Below are 20,588 nucleotides of genomic sequence, written 5' to 3' on the forward strand. Positions count from 1 at the left end.
TCTTTAATAGTCCTTGTATAACAGGAATTGTATAAAACAATCGTAGTTCCTTGTATTAAAGAAATTTTCTCATAGGGAAAATCCAGACATTTCCTATGAAATGGCTATGTCAACAAGCAAATCTGCAGGATTTGGGCTATGGAGAATCCAAGAACAGATCATCAGCGACAAATACACCCAGCGAACCTACTGTTTGGTGTGGTCTATCGTTTCTCATAGGGAAAATCCAGACATTTCCTATGAAATGGCTATGTCAACAAGCAAATCTGCAGGATTTGGGCTATGGAGAATAAAAGAACAGATCATCAGCGACAAATACACCCACCGAACCCACTGTTTGGTGCGGTCTAGCGGCCCAAAGGATAATTCGCCCATATTTTTTCAAAATGATATTGACACCGTTAGCTCTGTCAACGGTGTTGCATATCGGAAAATGTTGGAAAATTTTGTTAGGTCAACTGTGGAAAACCATCCAAACTTGTCGTTTCAAGAAGATGAAGCCACAGCACATACTGCTGGTGCCTCAATGGCTTTGGTAAGTCGCGCACAAGCGATTTTATCTGGGCTCCACGTTTAACGGATTTAACAGCTCCTAACAGTTTTCTTTGGATTGGAGATATCTCAAAGAAAGAGTGTATATTAACAAGCCAAGAACCATTCCCCAACTAAAAACCAACATTCGAAATGAAAACATGGTCCATTACAACCGAAATTTTGCGTCAAGTTATGGAAAATATGTTAAAAAGAGCATGTATGTGCGAAGCAGAAAATGGCCATCACTCACAGGATATCATATTTCAAAGCTCTAGTGCTTGTATTAGAGGAATTATTTAAAACAATCATGGAAATTTAATGGTTCCTTTATGATAGAAATTGTTGAAAACAATCGTGGATTATTTATAGTCTCTTTGTTCAAAACTTTCCAGGTTCTGCAATAATTCTTTAATAGTCCCGGTATTCCGTGTATAATAGGAATTCTTCAAAACAATCGTAGTTCTTTAATAGCCCCTGTGCAAGAGGGATTATTCAAAACAATCAATATTCTTTAAGAATCCCTGTATAATAGGAAATGTTTAAAACAAACATGGTTCTGTAATAAATAAGAGTAGTTCTTCAAAACAGTTGTGGTTCTTTTGTAGACGCCGAAGTGGGCGTCGTACTTCCATCAAGCGGCTCTCTATATGAATGTGTATCGGAAACGTCAGTTCATCATGTTAGGTGCGGCTTCATTTTGAAGAATAACTAGGACAGGATGCGGTAGACTAATCGTCTGGCCATCTTAAATTCCCCTGATTAATGAAACCTCAAAAAAGATAAAACGGACGGATCAATTTTCGACAACCTTTAGCACGAAATACGGATCACGAATTGGAACATGGAACGTGAGCACGCTTCTAAATTGTCTCAGCTGTGCAAAGAATTTAAAAACTATAATCATAAACATTGTATTGGATAATGTATTGATCAACGCTACCTCAACAAACACCAGTATTACATGGGGTCTTCATGGAATGCTAGATGACTTGGATTATGCGGAAGACATTTGTCTTTTCGATCATAAAAGTTCCCATATGTCATCTAGGTTAGGAATGGGTGTACACTATGTGCACTTCCACTCGGAGACCTTGAGGTCCATTGTGATTCCCTTCAATAGATATAAAAGTGAGGATAGATTAAGAGTAAAAGAAGAGTAAAAAACCGTTTGGTAAAAAGAGAAAAGAAAGATCTTGTTACGGATTAGGAATCGCTGTAGAACGTCCCTTAAATAGCCACCCTAATCCCTTTATGAAACCTAGTATGTTGCTCAGTTTACAGCCAGCAATGTTATCTAAAGTGAGTCCGATTTGTTCGTGTTCGACGTCTTGTTACTTGTTAATGGGACTGTGCGCGAACAAAATCACAAGTAATTGAAAATTTTCGATCACAAATCAGGCGAACAAATCATTCCGTGTGTGGCCAGCTTAAGCATTGTGCAATATGACAGCCGAATGCGGGCTAACGATTAATGTTGGTAAAACAACAATAATGAGCGCAAACACTGCGTCGAGTTCGCCTTTTACTCTGTACGGCGATGAAATATAATCAGTAACCTCCTTCACATATCTCGGGAGTGTTATTCTGGCTGTTCCAGTGAAGACATACAGTCACGTTTATGTAAAGATAAGGCTGAATTCGGCGTCCGCAACCATATCCAGAGGAAAAAAATTAAACGTGGAACCCATCCAACCGCAAACAATGCAAGCTTTTGTGAATCACCAGCTAACGACAAACCCAGATGTAAAACCTTTGTTGAGGCCCTATGCTCCTAAAGGGAACTACGGGAACAATCCAAATAACGATACTTATGTATTTTTGTCCGCTGATTACGAATATAAAAGTAGTTTTTTCTATCACCTCTTGATTTAGTGATATTGTGCATTCATTTAAAAAATACTTTAAATTTCCCTTTTTAAGACCATCCAAAATAATTAGGTCTTTATCTCAAAATGATCATTAATAACATAATGGCTATGAAGAAAAGACATTGTTAGTAAGGAGCAACATGAAAGATTTCACCAAGATATACAAGTAATAGAGGAACGACATCAAGAAAGATGGGATCACCATATGATGGCAGATTGCAGCTGGTATCTTTGTCGGGATCTTAAGCAGGCTCTTTATTCAAGAAAATCCTATAAGATAACATTTTATACGTATTCACATTGACTTTGTAAAATAAATTTTTTAAAAATATTTAATTTTTATGTGAAAATTATTGGTACTATTTAAACAAGTAGAAAATTAGATAAAATGTGAAGTGTCTTTCTAAATATTTCAGGACCCTTTCAATGGATTTAAAATTGTGTTGATCAGTGTTATTACTCGAATTATTTACTTCCAGTTACAATTAGATATGTTGTGAGTTTTTTTCATACAAATGTTCATTTGCATTCTAGTTCAAATATTGTTCAAATGATTCTTAATTCCAAGACGTATTACAATATAGTCCTCTCCCAGTAAGAATATGTTTTTTTAATTTTTAATATTTTAATAAAGACTGTACCAAAGATCAGTAATTATTTTGAAAATGTCTACAGATTAAAATGTTTCATTAAAAAAACCGCAATGAAACCATTTCTAAAATGAAAAAAAAAACCTAAAGTGAAACAAACTGAGACAAATATTGTACATAAATCTTTGCTCATTTTCGCAGAATAAATTCTAGCTAATTAATTGATGACGATAATGCAGAGAAATATTGTATAATAATACGAGTGGACTACAATTATATAGAATTTTTCACAGATTACAAATTTGTGTGTGTTTTTTTTGTAATGAAATTAAATCAAATGATAATGATGAAATAGTAAAACAAAGGAAATGATGTAAATGTACATATTAAGAATAAAAGAATAAAATAATAATAAAAAAAAAACATTTTCAAATTTGTTTTTGTTTTTTTGGTTGTTTGTGTCGTTTGCAATACAAACAATATTTATTAGAATCCATGTCATTAACCAATTTTGTAAAATTAAATTATTATTATTAAGCAGTTCGAATGGCGTTGTAAAGTCCATTGCAATAACCAGATGTGAAATCATAAAATTATCAGAGATAGATGTAACAATAGTGATAGTTATTATAGCAGAGGTGGATAAGTTAAATCTTAGTCATTGTACTTTGGTATTTTTAAGATACAAGAAATTCTCAGCATATTCACCTTTGTCGGTACCACTGATGCTGCTGGTGGCGGCAGCATTCATTGGCAAACCACATTGTGCTGTTTGTTGCTGTTGCTGGCCAGTGGTGGATGTTTTATTCTTATCAGTTGCTGGGGTTTTCTCACTATCACTATCCGAGGAGATTTGATTTGGCAAAAACAATTCACGTTTCATTTGTTGGGCTGATGATTTCATGCCGTCGCGTTGTAGTATTATTTTAAAGTACAGACAGGCCAAATGTTTGCCACGTCTTTGGATTTCAATGCGCTTGCACTGTTCCAGCAGTGAGGCATTGTACAGATCCTTTAAATCCAAGGCGCCCATGCCTAGCATTTCATTGAGACAAGTGCCGGACTCACGCCACCATACAGTAAAATGTATGCGACCAAAATCCAGTTCAGTTTCATTGGCGTTCTCGTCACTCAATTCTTCATTCAGATCCAGTTTGATGGAGCGTTCAGCCTTTTGGCCAAAACGTGTGCATTGGGTTAAACTTTGGAATTTCTCCGATTCGAATTGCATAATGTGGAACATGTCGTGGCGTGGCACTAGCTTAATAAGCTCATTAGACAGTTGACATTCCACGGTGAAAATGGGTTCGATTTCGTTTTGCATTAGATGCATGCATTTTGTGCCCTCCGGTTGCAAAGTTAATGCCTCCATTTCCAATTTAATGCCATCAATTGATTTGAAGATGTTCAGTTTTGTAGCAGGCAACAAGTCCTCTAAATTATTGGAATTATTATGGTTTTCCAAATTTAAATTGACTTCGTTTTCTTCCTCACAGTTGGTAAGTTTTGAAGTTATTTCTGTTTCCCCAGCCAAATAGGCCACCAGTTTAGCGTCTAATTTCTTCATGGCTTCCACAATCTCTTCAGATTTTGTCTGTGAAGTTAAACGTTTAGGGATGTCACCTAAAAATAATGCAAAACAAAATAGAATTTAAATTAATATAAATTTCTTATGAAATTTATTACATATGGATGTATGTAAATATGAGATACTATTATTTAATTTACAATTGTGCTGTGTATTTTATTAAGGATGATTTGATGTGGTTGGTGCTCAAAAAATATCCTTACCCGCTACAAAAGTATTCTAAGATAGTACGTCTGTTCTGTGCAAAGTATACACGAAAACAATACACATTTGCCAAATGAGCTGCCTACATATAGAGAATAATTTCCCTTAGAATTCATTCATACTCATGTCGTTGATCGTTGAATTTTAATCTCTAAATCGATCGTGTGTTATATATTATAAATAATTTCCTTCTTTTTCCGGCTAACATCTGAATTATGTACTATATAGTAATTGTATTTTATTATCTTTGTTGTTACTCGATTCGTTGGTTATAGAATTCTTTTTTTTTTTTTTTGTTTATTGAGATTAAGTCTCATTTCATTTTACAAATTAAGTACAACTTAGCTAAAAACTAAGTAATTAAGATTCTATTTAAATGATAAGGCTAAGGAAAACGTGTACTATATTGTATTTTAAGCTCTAAGAAACTAAATTATTTTTTTTCCAAGCCTTTAAATTTATTACTAGTTAGAGATAGTAATAGCAGGTTCATAGTCTACGGCGACATCTAATTTTATATTGTGAAAACAAATATAGAATTTATTTCCCTAGTCAAAGACCTCGTTAGCGTGTGCTAGCTGAAAAACCTTGTCAAGCAAATAAATGACGTATTTCCTTTCTTAAGGATCCCATTAGCGAATGTTTGCAGATTTTTTAAGATCGACAAGAGTTTCTCGCATATCGAGAGATTTTTTTTATAATCTCTCGATAATTTCCATAATATTCCATGAATTCTTTTTAAAAATAGTTTATTCAAAAAATAATGTTTTCATTTATTATTATACATAATTTTAAGCAATTAATTTTATAAAATACTATAAATGTCAAACTGCGCTGCTCCCGGTAATCTTTATTCTCATTTAAGTTGTCAGACAAATCTTAGTTAATCCTAATCTTATATAAATTATATTTGACCTAAAGTCAAATTGAAAAAAAAAAATAAACTGTTTTTATAGTAAAAACTTTGTTATGATTTCATAATATGCAAAAATCATGCATGATGCTATTTTAAAAAAAAAAATATATTCATTTCAAACATTACGGATGTTTAGTGTTTTGATACCCTTCACCAAGAGTGGTAAGGGTATACATTTATAAGTTTGTCAATCCGTTTCCATAAAGTATAAATATTCAGGATCGTTGTAGATAGCTGAGTCTGTATGTTCGGGAAAATCGGCCTATAAATGGCTGAGATATAATCAAAAGAAAACCTCGATTTTGTTTACATATATGTATGTATCTCAATTACTAAGGGGGCATTTACATTATGATTTTAAGTCATGCCTAAAAATGTGACGTTGACAAAAAAAGACATCGTATGCAAGGGATTTTCGTAGGGATTTTAAAAGAAAAACAAAACAAAAAAAAAAACATGACTTTAAACAAAGTGTAAATGTCACCTAAGTCAAAAGACAAAAAATCTAACCAAATGTCAAATTTTGTTATTTTTTGTTTTGTATGTTTTTGTTATTTTACAACAAGCTTTCTTTCCAGTTTTTAAATATTTATTCTATAAATTGACTGAAATGAATTTTTGGGGGATTTCTATGAGCATTTCACTTGTTACTTAGGCCAGATAATCAGGAAACCTTTTCCCAAAAGTCTTAGCGAGTCGTAGAAGAAACATTGGGTATAGCGTAAACACAATCAAAAGCTTGGTTATCAGAAGATACTTGGGCCCTGGTTTCTCAAAGAAGGGAACTCAAGCTACAGTTAAACAAGTAAAGAGAGCTGCAAACAGAGACAAAGGAAAGTTCCTAGAAAGGCTTACAATGTCGGCAGAAGAAGCGGCTAACCAGAACAATATAAGAAAACTACAACACCAGACGATAAACTGTCTCACAAATCGAAAGTGTCACAGTAGCCAACCAGTCGCTGATGGCAGTGGTGTACTATTAAAAATGATGTACTGACACAAAGATGGACAGAACATAGTAACGAAGAAATTAGTAACGTCGACACAGATGCAACTACTGAGGACAACGAAATTGAAAACAACAGCCCTGCAGAAAATATCCTAAGAATATCAAGAGACAAAGGAAAGTTAAGAAATAAAAGGGCAGCAGGCGAAAATGGAATACCAGCTGAAATTCTTTGGGTTGACATCGATACCACAGCATCAAAGCATTGAGAAGAAAACGAGTACCCACAAAATAACTCGAGCTATGTATGAGGATGCAGAACTCTCAGTTCTTCACAACGGGAATATAAGTCAACCATTTCACACAAACGCTGGAGTAAAACAAGAATACCTTCTATCACCCCAGCTATTCACAATATTGCTGGATGACATCATAAGCGAAGTCTGTTCAGAGAGAAGAGGAATCACATGGAGTCTCCCACGTCAACTCGAGGATTTGGATTATGCTGGATGACATCATGAGCGAAGTCTGTCCAGAGAGAAGAGTAATCACATGGAGTCTCCCACGTGAACTCGAGGATTCGGATTATGCTTTGTGGAAGCCATAAGCTCCCAAGAGGGAAAAAAATTGTATGAAAAATGTTTGATGAAAAATTTTTTTTGTAAAAAAAAATTGTAGTCGAACAAGTAAGAGAGCTATATTCGGCTGTGCCGAATCTTATATACCGTTCACCAAATTATACTTCAAAATACAAATTTTAAATATTTTTAGGTAAACAAAATTTAATATTATTTCCAAAGTTGTTTTTTTCATTTTTTGGAAAAAAAATTTTTTTCAAATTGTTATTTTATTTTTTTTTCTTTTAAACTTTTTAAATTTTAAATATTTTTTTTTTTAAATTTAAAATCTTTTTTTTAAAACTTAAAACCATATTGTCTATATTGACTTAGTAATCCAGATATAGGTTAAAAAAAATCGAGGTAGCTCTGGTTTTTCCTCATATCTCAGCCATTTGTGGACCGATTTTGCTGATTTTAAATAGGAAACTTCTCGAAAGCATGTGTGACAGAATTATTGAAGATTGATATCAGAAAATTGATTTCAACAGGACAGACATACGGACATGGCTTTATCGACTCCGCTATCTATAAGTTGAAGTTGATATAGCCATGTCCGTCTGTATGTTGAAATCAACTTTCCGTAGACCCCAAATAACTTACATACATAATTCAAACATCAATATATCGAATATTCTTCCGGCTCGGAGGAATGGCTGAGATATAAGGAAAAAAACCGGAATAACCTCGATTTTTGGCCTATTTTTGATCTATATCTGGATTACTAAGTCATTAATTTAGACAATATGGATATCCGATTATAGATATTTCAAAGTCCATCGAAACGATGTATATAAGGCCTACAATGGGTCAAAAACGGGAAAAATAGTTTTTAACCAAAATTTTTTTTTGTCATAATTTTTTTTTTCAATAAATTAAAAAAAAAATTTTAAAAAATTAAAAAAAAATTTTATAAACTTTCGAAAATAAATAAAAAAAAATTTTGAAAAAAAAATTAAATGTTTATCTAAAAATATTAAAAAATTTAATTTTAAAGTATAATTTGGTGAAGGGTAATAAGCATATATAAGATTCGGCACAGCCGAATATAGCACTCTTACTTGTTTTTGCATAAAATACTTAAAATTAAGAGCAACAAATTAATCTCGAGAGAATAGTACTTTTGAACATGAAATAGTTTTTAAAAAAAGTAATCAACTTTTCCATCCCTGATTGGTATAATCTTTATGAATTTAAGAGAATGAATTGAACTCTCTTAAATAAATATGTTTTTTTTTCGATGTATTGTATATGATAATTAATGAGAAATTATACTTCCTTAAGTGATGCCGTTGAATAATGTTTTATTTAATAATTCAATAAATGAAAATAAATTTCAGAATTGTAAATACCTTAACTAAATGTATTTAAAAAAAAAACTACACAGAAAAAAGAAATTCATAATTGGAATGAATTTTGTAATAAATATTATTAATCGAACTTGACTTTTTTTTCCCAAACTTTTTTCATTCAGAATAAGAACATGTTCATAAATATTATAAAATTGTTCATGACGGAAATTGTTGCTTTTTTTGCATAAATTTAATAATATTTTATAATAAATTGCATTATAATTGCATTATCTAATGAATTAATTCAAAACTATTTGCATAATAGCCATATATTGCCCAATATTATAAAAAGGAATCAACTATATCTGAAACTTAAAAATATGTATCATTAAACATAATAAAACATCCACAAACATAAAGCATATCATTCTCTTAAAGAAATTGAGTCAATTTCGCGCATACTTTCTCATTTTGTAGCTGAAAATCATAAACAAATAAAACATTTTCAAGGAAAATTTCAAACATTTTTCAACAACATAAAAATATAAATCAAATTGAAATTATATTTTTCAAGCCTTCTAGATTTAATTTGAAAACATAAAATATGAAAAAAATCTTAATATTTAAGAAATTATTTATAAATGTTATGAATTGAAATCAATGAAATCAAATCATAATATTTATGTTGAAACTTTTTTCTGTGTAGAAAACAAATTTTATGAAACAACAAATTAAGCTTTTTCTGTATTTTTGAGAATGTTAATATTAAATAAATTTTTTAATATAAAATTTATAAAAAATTTGCAAAATATCCTAAAACTTACAGAAAATTAGAAGAAAATGTACACCTAAATAAACATTATTGGTAAACAAAAAAAAAAAAAAAACAAAGCCGAGATTCTTATCATTATAATTTGATCAGTGCACTTATTTAAAAATCTAAACAGAAAAATCAGCAAGAAAAACTGTATATAAATCAATATTAATTATGATGCGCCTGGTAGCAAATAACAAAAAAAAGTCTGAATAATGTAATAATGTTCTAAAGGCGTCATATCAAGGTTTTTGTGTATGTTTTTTTTTATATACAAATCTTATCGATTCTTTTAAATTCATACAATTTATATGTATGTATATTTATATTTAGTGTATACATTTTTATGTACAAACAAATGATGATGAGTAGTACTCCCAGTCGGTTTGTTTGTTATTTCTCTTAGCAAAAAATAAATAAATAAATAAAATGAAAATATCAAGCAAAATTTGCATAATAGCAACAATTGCCTTTGAATTTGAAATTAACTTTTAACTGTAGCTTAAAATCAAATAAAAACACATAAATAATTTCACTACCACCAACTAGTTTCAGAGATTTAAAGGAGTTTAAACAAGGCCTATTAAGTTTTGTGAGCGTAACTTAATTTGACAGATATTTATTTGATCTTACAAGTATTTTGTGAGAACAAATATAATAAGTTAATCAAAAGCTTAGTTAAACTAAAAATAAATCTAGGTTAGGTTGAATTGATCGCTAGCAATAAGCAAGTACACTCAAATACGTTAGTACCTTCCGACTTCGACCAGAGTATCAACCGACAATTCTGAGAATTCCATTAGATTCCTTATTGATACATCTTTGTGACACTACAGACCATGAAAAAGGCCTGTTCCAAGATATCTTTGTATGTGCTCCTATAAAAGGAGCCGACATATGAAGTGTAATCGAGTTCCTACCAAGAGCCTTGATCCTTTTCGGGGGCCTAAGCATTTTTGATATTGTTACGTTTAAACCTTTTCAAAACGTTGGTTTATTTCCTTTAGCTGTTTAGTAGTTTAAAATTTGTAACAACTCTTTATTTATTTAAAACTAGTTGACCCGGCCGTTAGCATTTACTAATGTTAGTTCTTCAAGTTTCTCCAACCCTGTTCTTATTTATTTGCAAATAAAATATCAAAATTTGTACTGCATACTTTAGGGAGCTTTTTTATTACAGTTGACTGGACTCAAAAAAAAAGAAAATTCCGAGTTTTACCCGGAATTTATTAATTTTTTTTCTTTACAAACCATCTCCTGAAAATTTCGAATCGAATAAAACTTGAAAATACAGCACACTTTAAGGCACTCAGTTGATGTTTATTCGAATAGCGTCTCTGATAAACTCACTCATGACTACAACCTCTGCCACTATTTATAACACTGCCATCTGCACTCTAGATCAGTGGTACGCAAAAAGAGGCATTTAATTTGTGTGCTCTTTTGGGTAAAAAATAAAATATCCACAACAACATCAAGAAACTGAATGAATTGTGTGTAATTTTACGCTCTATTACGCTCTTCTGTTCACATTCGGGTTGTTTGACGAAAATCATCGTAACCTCAACAATATGAACGCCTACCATGGCTCTAGATTGTTCTTTAACTGTCAAAGCTCGTATATTCTAGAGCTTTCGAATACACACGCCATCTCTGGTGAACTTTCTACAACGTTCTTAAACTGTCAAAGCAAACATTCAGCGTTACCATACCTACGATCAATTATCAACTCAAAGCTTTTATTCAATGTTAATAATGTCCACAGATATATTACAGTTTGAGAGGCACTGCTGTTTGCAAGCATTATGCAACTTTAAATCAGCCGTTAAAATCGTTATATTTGAATTCGAGTACAATTTCGTAACAATATTCTACAGGAGGGAATCGTAGATCACCTGAATATCGCCTATTTTATCGCAACCAAGGTGGATATAAATGTTACGCCATAATTTCCCTGAATGTTCATATTCTGGAGCACATTCTAACTCGACAAGATGTGGTCTGAGTTGGGCCTAAATAAATAAGTATAAATGCAATTAAGATCACATTACTTTGGAGATGATGTTCTTGAAAAACCTCTCGACTCCTCGAGATTTAATTCTTGGATTCCTCTCGCAGCTGTATTGATGCCCTTAATTTCCGCTTGGATGTAATCTAAGAAAAACCGGGAGGTCAATCTTATCATAGAAAATTCACGAGTCAGTCCCCGTTTCTATCTTTGAATCATCAGTGTAGACTGAGATCGCGTTACCCTGAAAGACGATATTTGTGACCTAGTTATTTTTTTTGTTTTCTTGGACCAGCACTCAGGGGATGACCCCTACTCATGCAAAGCATTGTGTTGGAACTAGGAAAATAGGTTATGGGAGGGAGGATAGAGGGAGTAGGGTTTGAGGACATTAGATTTGAATTTTCCTATATTGAAAGCGACAGGAAAGATTTCAGGAGGAAGCTTATTCCACATACGGACAGTACAGCTAAAGAACGAATTTTCTCTGTAATGTGTTGTGCGATCCACTGTCCAGTCGACAACGAATTGATGAGCTCTTGCCGAAGAACATTTGTTGCGCAAAAAAAAACTACGGGTTTCGGGAACAAGTTTCCTAATTTCAGCATAGCACAAACCATTGTAGTATCGGTAGAACAGTGAAACTGTTCTCTCCCGTACGCGGTCGAATAACACCAAAATAGACTTCGAAGCAACGGCCCACAATGAGAGTTGTATTCCATTTTAGGTCGGATATATATTCTAATCCTAAAGGTCCTTGTATAGGTGTAGGTACTATATATGTAATCCCTCTGATATCATTTGCTAGAGAATAGACTAGAGAATAAACCTCAATGTGCTTTCTTTTCAATGAAGAATTCAAATCCAGCTGACAATTTAGTGACACTAATAAAAAGGAAAGAGTACAAATTTCTTCTCCCCGATATAGTATATCTGTTTACAATGAAGAGAAAACATACATGTATGCCATTATGTATGGAATATGACATCGTTTAAATATCTGCCGCGGCTTCGTAAGGGTCCGAGAATTACAATTTTCAATTACATTTCCGCATAGATCAGCCTAGGTTATGTTATGACTTTGAGTTCATCGGTTATTGTTCATGATCTTGCTGGCCAATTCCTGTCGCCTCTGCGAGAAATAGCCTAAAACTCAAATCGTTCATGTGGAATGTCAATTGTTGTGTGGAATGTAGCGTCGTCCTGCTAGAACCTCATGTCTATATCGTTCAATTCGGAACAAAATAAATGGGTGATCATTGATCTGTAGCGCTCGCAGTTGGCAATTACAATTAATATCTTACCAGGATGGTAATATCTCTATAGAAACCTATAATAGATTCGAGTTGAGACATACACCCCTATCACAAATCAATATTTCACATGAAATATGTTCCCTTTTCCCATGTTTCGTTCATGAACTTTGTTCACGTAAAATATTGCCCATGTTGTAAAATTTTTAGATAGAATTTTGTAAACCTATAAACAGCTGTTACGAACAAAAATTAACTATTGTGAATGAAAACTTTATGGGAATATCACGATAGCAATTTTCCCTTCGAGGGAAATGGATATTTCATGGTAACATAAATTTCACGATAGGGGTGATAGACTACATCACCGTAACCGAATAAAGGATGGGATCAAGTGATGTAAACTCAAGGATCGTCACATATTGCCTTAAAATAAAAGTACTATCGGTCAGTAACCCAACGCCGGGATGTCATCGGAGGAGTCTCCAAACTTCGACATTGTGTTAGCTGCGTATATGTATGCAGGAGGAGAGCACAGAGAGTTATGCTAATGATTGACATTTTTGAACGCCACTTATAGAGACGACATCAATTTCTCGGAGGAAATAACTACCTAAATCATGGCATAATCGGAAATAATAGCTGTTCAAAATTAACTTCACATTTGCTACAACCTTATAAATATCAAATCATTTCGGCGGTTCAAAAAAAACTCAGAGAATGTATAATACTCCGATATTGAATAGCCAGCTTTGTCAGATTTGTGTCAGTTCGGGCAGGATGACAGAACTTTGCAATCTCATAGGCATCTCATGACCATAATACTCGCGGCAGTATTGGTATTTTTGTCGACAGTCAGGCGGAACTTCTCTCATTGAATGCCTATGAAACTTCATCTTCATTAGTCAGGCAATATAAGAAGGCTCTGTCAAGGCTAGGTCGTAAATCTTAGATCTACTTTAGAAATCTCCAATGCGATTTCAATAACTATTCCACTGAGGACAATTAAAAGTTAATTGGGGCTCTCTTTTAACGAAAAACGAATTATGCAACTGATAATCCGTAATTGAAGGGTTATATCAAGGTTACTGACAGTATTAACGGGACGCTAGGCAAGCATGCAAATCGCCTTGGACTCCCTTTTAACGAGCATTGTCGTAGCTGTAAGGATAGGAAATACGAGGAAACGATATTCCACCTTCTCTACGAATGCCCAGCCTTGAGTGTCAACTACATATTGACCAAACTTGGTGAGACATCTGCGTCTAAACTTAATGACCCACTGAGATATCTCATGGCTACAGGTTGGGTATAATAACTTTGATATTTTAATATACATTACGATGTATATTACACTACATTTGACGAGTGGTGTGGTCTTCTCAAAATGGGGTCCTTCCACTCTACTGTGTGACTGTTCGTGCGCAGGGAACTACCACGTCAACCAATCAACCAACCAGGACAGATCTTTGCAATACTATTTATACCAGTGTTCAACAATTAGTGGTGTTAAGAGACACAATATCCAAACTAGAAAATAGCAGGAACAGCCAATTTAAGACTATGAGGAAACGGAGTTTTTAAAATAACTTAAGACATTTTTGTGGGACGAATATTTTAGGGTACCTGTATACTTAGTTCATCAGTTCAATCTAAGCTAAATAGCATAAAGAGGAATTTGAAATCTTCCTCAACGTAAAAAATTGTTAATCTTCGAAAAATTTGATGTCACCACTAACTGCGAAAACGGGTCGACCGATTTCAACCAACCAATTTCAGGGTACATTGGGGATGGTCTGTAGATGGTTTATGTGAAGTTTGCACGAAATCGGCATAGTGGTTCCGGAGATATGGCTGGACCGATGAACCGATGATAAACAAAATTTCCGAAAGTACAACTAATATAGTAAACAACGTCGACAAATCAGATTTTGTTCCCGCCGAACTTCTGCCAAATGCAAATGAATATTCAATCCGTTGTTGACAAGGTTTTCACAAGTCTTACAACCAACTACAAAAATTCGGATTGGCTGTGGGAACGTGCAATTTTGGTACCAAAAAATGATGAACAACAACAAGCTCAATGAGCGAATTAATTGAAACTGACTGGTGAAACAATGAAATACAAATCGATTGACACAGTAATGTACGAAGAACAAGCCTCAATTATGCTACTGAAACATTGAAGGTTGGATCTCAGATAATGTTTCTCCGCAACATAAACGCGGCAAAATTATGCAAAAAATATTCACCAAATTTAATTGAGACAACAATCATCGGTGGCAGATTAAAATGCGAAGACGTAATGATTTCACGCATACCAAAGATTTCCAACGACAAAGCATAAGGCCAATCGTTGACTATTGCTGGCTTACATTTGGAAGATTCATGTTTTGTATGTGGTTTGCTTCCGAGTAAATAAAAAAAAAGAAACGTATATCCCCTGTCCTTAAGATGAATTCATAAATATAATATCCCATTTGCCTTAAATACATCCGTTTCTTTTTTAAGGGTATATCATGCCACTGTACTTATAGATATCTGCTACAACTTTGTCAAATGACGACCTCAGTGTTTCGGGTGCGATGTCAGGTCGGGGAAGTCCGTGCTTTTTTTAGTCCGACACTGTATATTCAAATCGAGATGCAATATAAAACAGAATTATTGTATGGGCCAGCAAAGCGGACTGTGTTCAGCTAGTTTTTTATATTTTTTGAATAAAGTTGGAATAATAAAGAACAATTTTTATGTATATGTAAATTTCTGAGAAAAACTAATGCTAATTTCACAAAAATTTATAATAAAGAATCCATTATTTTACTTATCTGCTATATAACATAGTAGTACCATAGTTTAGCGCGAAAACTAAGAGATTATTTTATAAACAAAATGCTTTGAAGGCCAATGACAAAAATTACACTCAATTTTTTAACTGCCTCTTTAGTTTTCAAACCAAATAAAGAAAAAACATACAAAAACAAAACGAAGAAGAAAAAAAACTAAAATAAAAAAATATCAGCCGGTAAACACATGACTGCCATTTCTGTATGGAGGCATAATTTTAATTGCAAATATGAAAACAAAAAATATGGATATGAGTTTTTTTTTTAATTATTGTTGTGATTTTTATTGCCTGGGTATTTAGAGATTTACAGAAAAAGATCATGACAATGAATAGCGTTTGAGAAATTTTAATATTATGTAAAATTTATTTTTTTTTACAGAAATGTATTAGAAATATTTATTTATTAAAATAAATTTAGGTGAAAAATTAAAAAAATAAACATGAGGTTTGTTCACCTATGACTAATAGATGGTATGATAAGATCACAAATGATTAGATAAGCTACAATGTTAAAACTATAAATTATTTATTTTAAGAAATATAAAAAGTATTAGCTTTTTATTTAATAATAAAAAGATTTATAAATGACAATTACATAAATTAATACTAGAATTATTTCAACTGCTTTTACCCAAAATGGCAGAGTTAAATAACAACAAGTAAGAGCAAAGAGATCGATTAGGATTTAAATGCATAAAGATGAAGACCAAAAATAGGTTGTAGATTTTGCTTTGTCAGTTAAGCAACACTTTGAATTTAATTATAAAGGATCTTTCATTAAGCGCTTCCTATCTTTAAATTTAAATAAAACAAGTAAGAGAGCTATATTCGGGCCGAATCTTATATACCCATCACCAAATTATACTTCAAAATACAAATTTTAAATATTTTTAGGTAAACAGAATTTATTTTTTTTCCAAAGTTGTTTTTTTAATTTTTTGGAAATTTTTTTTTTAGAATTGTATTTTTTTTTAAAAATTAAAAATTTTTTTTTAAATTTAAAAAAAAAATTTATTGTTTTTTTTTTTGGTGAAAAACTAAATTCGGGTTAAAATTTTTTTCCGATTTTGACCTATTGTAGGTCCAACTTACTATGGTCAGAAAATTGATTTCAACAGACAGACAGACGGACATGGCTTAATCGACTCCGCTATCTATAAGGATCCAGAATATATATACTTTATAGGGTCGGAAAATTATATTGTGGAAATTACAAACGGGATGACAAACTTATATATACCCTTCTCACGAAGGTGAAAGGTATAATAAAACAAAGTGATATCACCGTAATTTTCAATTCGTTTGAAATTACTCTGCCGCATAAATCAGGCTGAATTTGACTAATGGCATGGATTAGGTTGGCTTTGAGTGCCGCTAAGATTTATGGCTTATTCGCATTGACCTATTAATTAAGAAAATTCCACAAGCGAAAATCTAACGGGATCAAATCGCGATCTCGGTAGTAAGTTCACATTACCTCCACATGAGATGACCATGCTCTCACATCGCTAGTGGAGAATATCCATTACGGCATGTACTGTATGACACGTAGCGCCGTCCTATTGAAACCACATGACGCTGGTGTCCATATCAGCCAATTCGCTCCAAAAGAAGTATGTATGTACTCACTGATCGTTGAGGGTGATGGCCTGCCTAACAACGTTCACAAATAAATATGAACCGTTGATGACGGTTCTCCAGAACACAGTGACTTTTTCGGATGCATTTCAGGATGATCTGGGATCTCGTGTGGATTCGTATATCGTCCCTAATTCGACAATTTTGTTTGTTGGCGTACCAATTCATCTAAAAATGAGCGAAAACAAACTGAAATAAATGACAGCTAATTCATCAGATGTAGCTTCAACAATTTGACCGCTATCAAGTGTCAAAGTTCGGAAGTTCCGATTGGAATACCATTTGGTTGGTTTTACGTGGTAGTGGTTTTACGTGATAGACCACACCAATCGTCAGATGTAGTGTCATTTACATCGTAATGTATATCAGAATGTCGAGTTTGTTATACCCAACCTGTAACCTTAAGGTCATTAAGTTTAGTGTCGGCTACCTCATCAAGGTTACATTTTTTCACTCAGGGCTTGGCATTCGCAGCTACGCCAATGGTCTTTAAAAGGGAGCCCAAGGCAATTTGCATGTTTGTCTACCGTCCATAGCCCCGTTAATACTGCCAGCAAACTTGATATATCCCTTCTATTACGGGTTATCAGTAGCATAGTTCGTTTTTCGTTAAAAGAGGGCCAACCTACATGTGTATAAGTTACGCCATTTATTCTCAACCTTTGTAAGAAAGTTTCTGAAAATACTTTTAATAGTCCACAGTGGAATTTCTACTGAGACCGCATTGGAGATATCTAAAATTCTGTTCATTGCCATAGTGGTCTCTGTGCGCAGGGACCCAATCTAAAGTAATATCAGATAGGCGACCTAGCCTTGACAGAGCCTTCTTACATTGCCTGACTAATGAAGAAGAAGTTGTGTAGGTCTTTAGTGAGAAAAGTGCCGCCTGACTATAGACAAAACTACCTATATTGCCGTGGGTATTATGATTATGTAGTGTATTACAGACTATCACGATCGCAAAAATTTCAGCCTGAAAAACACTACATTCTTCCGAATGAATGTATGAGATGCCTAACACAAGTTTTTCACAGAAAACTCCGGAACCAACACCACAGCTCATTTTAGAACCGTCTGTATATATCCTGGTGTGATATTCTTATACGACATTACCCCTACACCACTCACTCCTAGAGGGAATTAAGACCTTGAACACCTTATCAAAATCTGTATATGGAATAATATAGTCCGATGGTTGGTAGTAGGCGCAGAATCCCCGTTCTCGATCTCCAACATCCAGATGCGTAAAGTCTCGCTTAAGGCAGAGGTGACCATTATGAGAAGGTCTATTAGAACAAGGTGCAGTATAGTGTTCAGTGCCTCTGAAGGATTAGTTCTTAGTGCGCCAGTTATGCCAATGTAGACTGATCACTGGACTTTATATAGTTTTTCACAACATAGTTTCTTCTAGTTGCAGTCCTCCAAACAAGAGATCAATAAGTAAGAATTGGAAGTACTATAGCCGTATACATCCATTTAAATAAGTAGCCTTTTTACTATACATCTTATGACAGTTGTAACAGGCCACCGTTTCCCTCTAAACCATGTGTTGAGTATTCTGTTTCCATGATAATTTAGAGTTCAGGATAATATCTAGATATTTTGCATTATTTGAACGGGTGATTTCGCAGTTCTTCAACCGCGAAAGTTTGAAATCTTTGTCTTTGTCGTGAAAAGTACAAGTTCTGTTTTGCTTGGATTTACCCCAAGACCACTTTCCGTGACCCAGTTGTCGAGCAACCCTAAAGCAGTGGACATAATATCATTAATCACATCCGGAATCAATCCTTAAACAAGTATCAATACATCGTCCGCATAAGCGACAACTTTTATCCCTATTCTGTCTAGATCAATGAGAATTGAGTTAATGACGATAAGCCGTAGTAGTATTGAGAACACACCGCCCTGAGATGTGCCTAGTCCAACTTGCTTGGACTTAACGTTACCACCAAGATTAGCTGTAACTATTCTTGATTTCAACATGGATACTAACCAGTCGCTGATATACTCTTCAACATCTAGGTTAATAGGAGCTTTTTCGAATTTAAACATTTTGTATTGTTTTAATTCGAGGACTCTCTCTATAACTCTTACGACTTCATGCAAGGCTGTCTCTGTAGAGCGACCCTTGAAAGCTGTGTTGTGACCTCTAGTCGATGCTTTATTTGAGCGTCGATGAGTTTTTCCAACGTTTTAAGCTGGAAATATGAAAGACAAATGGACGTAAGTCTTCCTTTTGCCAATTTTGGCAATAAAAATGACATTGACCATCTTCCAATTAGCCGGAACATGGTTGAGAGAGAGATAAAGCGTAAATATCCTATAAAACAAGGGGATGATATGCCTTTTTGCGCTTTGTAGCATTTTTGGCAAAATAGCATCAGGCTTGACTTGAATGAAGATAATGTTACTGTCGATATTGGATAGAGTCCTGCTTTCATTCTCAATATTCGTATCAACATCCTTGCAGCCTGGGAAGTGAGTATACAGTAGGATGTCAAGTGACTTTGCTGAGTAATAACCTTTACTTTTAAATCAGTGTAGATTTAAATAATGCATTCAGCATAAGGTTCCTAATTTCCCGGACTTTGTTCATTCCAGGGACATACAAAAATCTGTTCCTTCCAGAAATTTGTTAATAAGCAGTTTTCATATTTAACCTGAGTTTTAAAAGAATAATTTCAACAATGTCTTTATTTTTATTAAAAGAAAATATTTCTATCAAACATTTTGATAAAAAAAAAAGAAGTAAGAGAGCTATATTTGGCTGTGCCGAATCTTATATACCCTTCACCAAATTATACTTCAAAATACAAACATTTTACGCATGAATAAGATTATCTTTCTAGGGATAAGGATCCCAGAACATATATATTTTATATTTATTGTGGAAATTACAAACGGAATGACAATCTTATATATACCCTTCTCACGATGGTGAAGGGTATAAAAATGGGAATAGGGAAAAAAAACTCCCGGATAATTTTTATTCATAATTGGGCTGAGTGATTAATATGTATTTTGTTGTTGCAAGTGTTAGGTTTTTGACAACTGAGTTAGGTCTATGACAGCAGAGTTTCCGTTCCAACCACAGGGTAGCATAGATACGAAATGTAATTGTCAAAAACCGAACTCTTTCAATAACAAAATACATGTTAGTCAATATATTTTGTTGTTGTATCATATATATGAATGGTTGTATTTTTCTTTGACAAAATGAAGTGTCTCGTCTCTATGTATAATTCTCTATGGTTCTAACTGTAAACAATAAAACATTTTATTAATTACAAGAACATCTAACCATTTAGCAGCTAAATTTATTCAGAAAACTAAAAATAAGTACTGACATTTGCACAAGTTTGTGTACATATATCATTTATAGTTTATGGGGACTGTGAGTCTTCTGATTTGTAGACCATTGAGAGGGTATCCTCTTTGCACGCGTTTGCAATTTTTTGTGTTTGTTTCTTTGTTC

General features: G+C 33.4%; 1 protein-coding gene across 1 annotated transcript in view; it reads right to left on the reverse strand.

The window, feature by feature from the left end:
• The window catches only part of LOC135953226 (uncharacterized), a 30,888-nt gene that overhangs the window by 5,854 nt on the left and 4,446 nt on the right, over positions 1 to 20,588 (reverse strand). The window contains exon 2 of the mRNA XM_065503008.1: positions 3,701 to 4,615. Coding sequence (XP_065359080.1) covers positions 3,701 to 4,615 — 915 coding nt within the window. The remainder of the gene's footprint in view (positions 1 to 3,700; positions 4,616 to 20,588) is intronic.

Source organism: Calliphora vicina, chromosome 3 (genome assembly GCF_958450345.1).
Source record: "Calliphora vicina chromosome 3, idCalVici1.1, whole genome shotgun sequence".
In the NCBI taxonomy this organism is placed as follows: Eukaryota; Metazoa; Arthropoda; class Insecta; order Diptera; family Calliphoridae; genus Calliphora; species Calliphora vicina.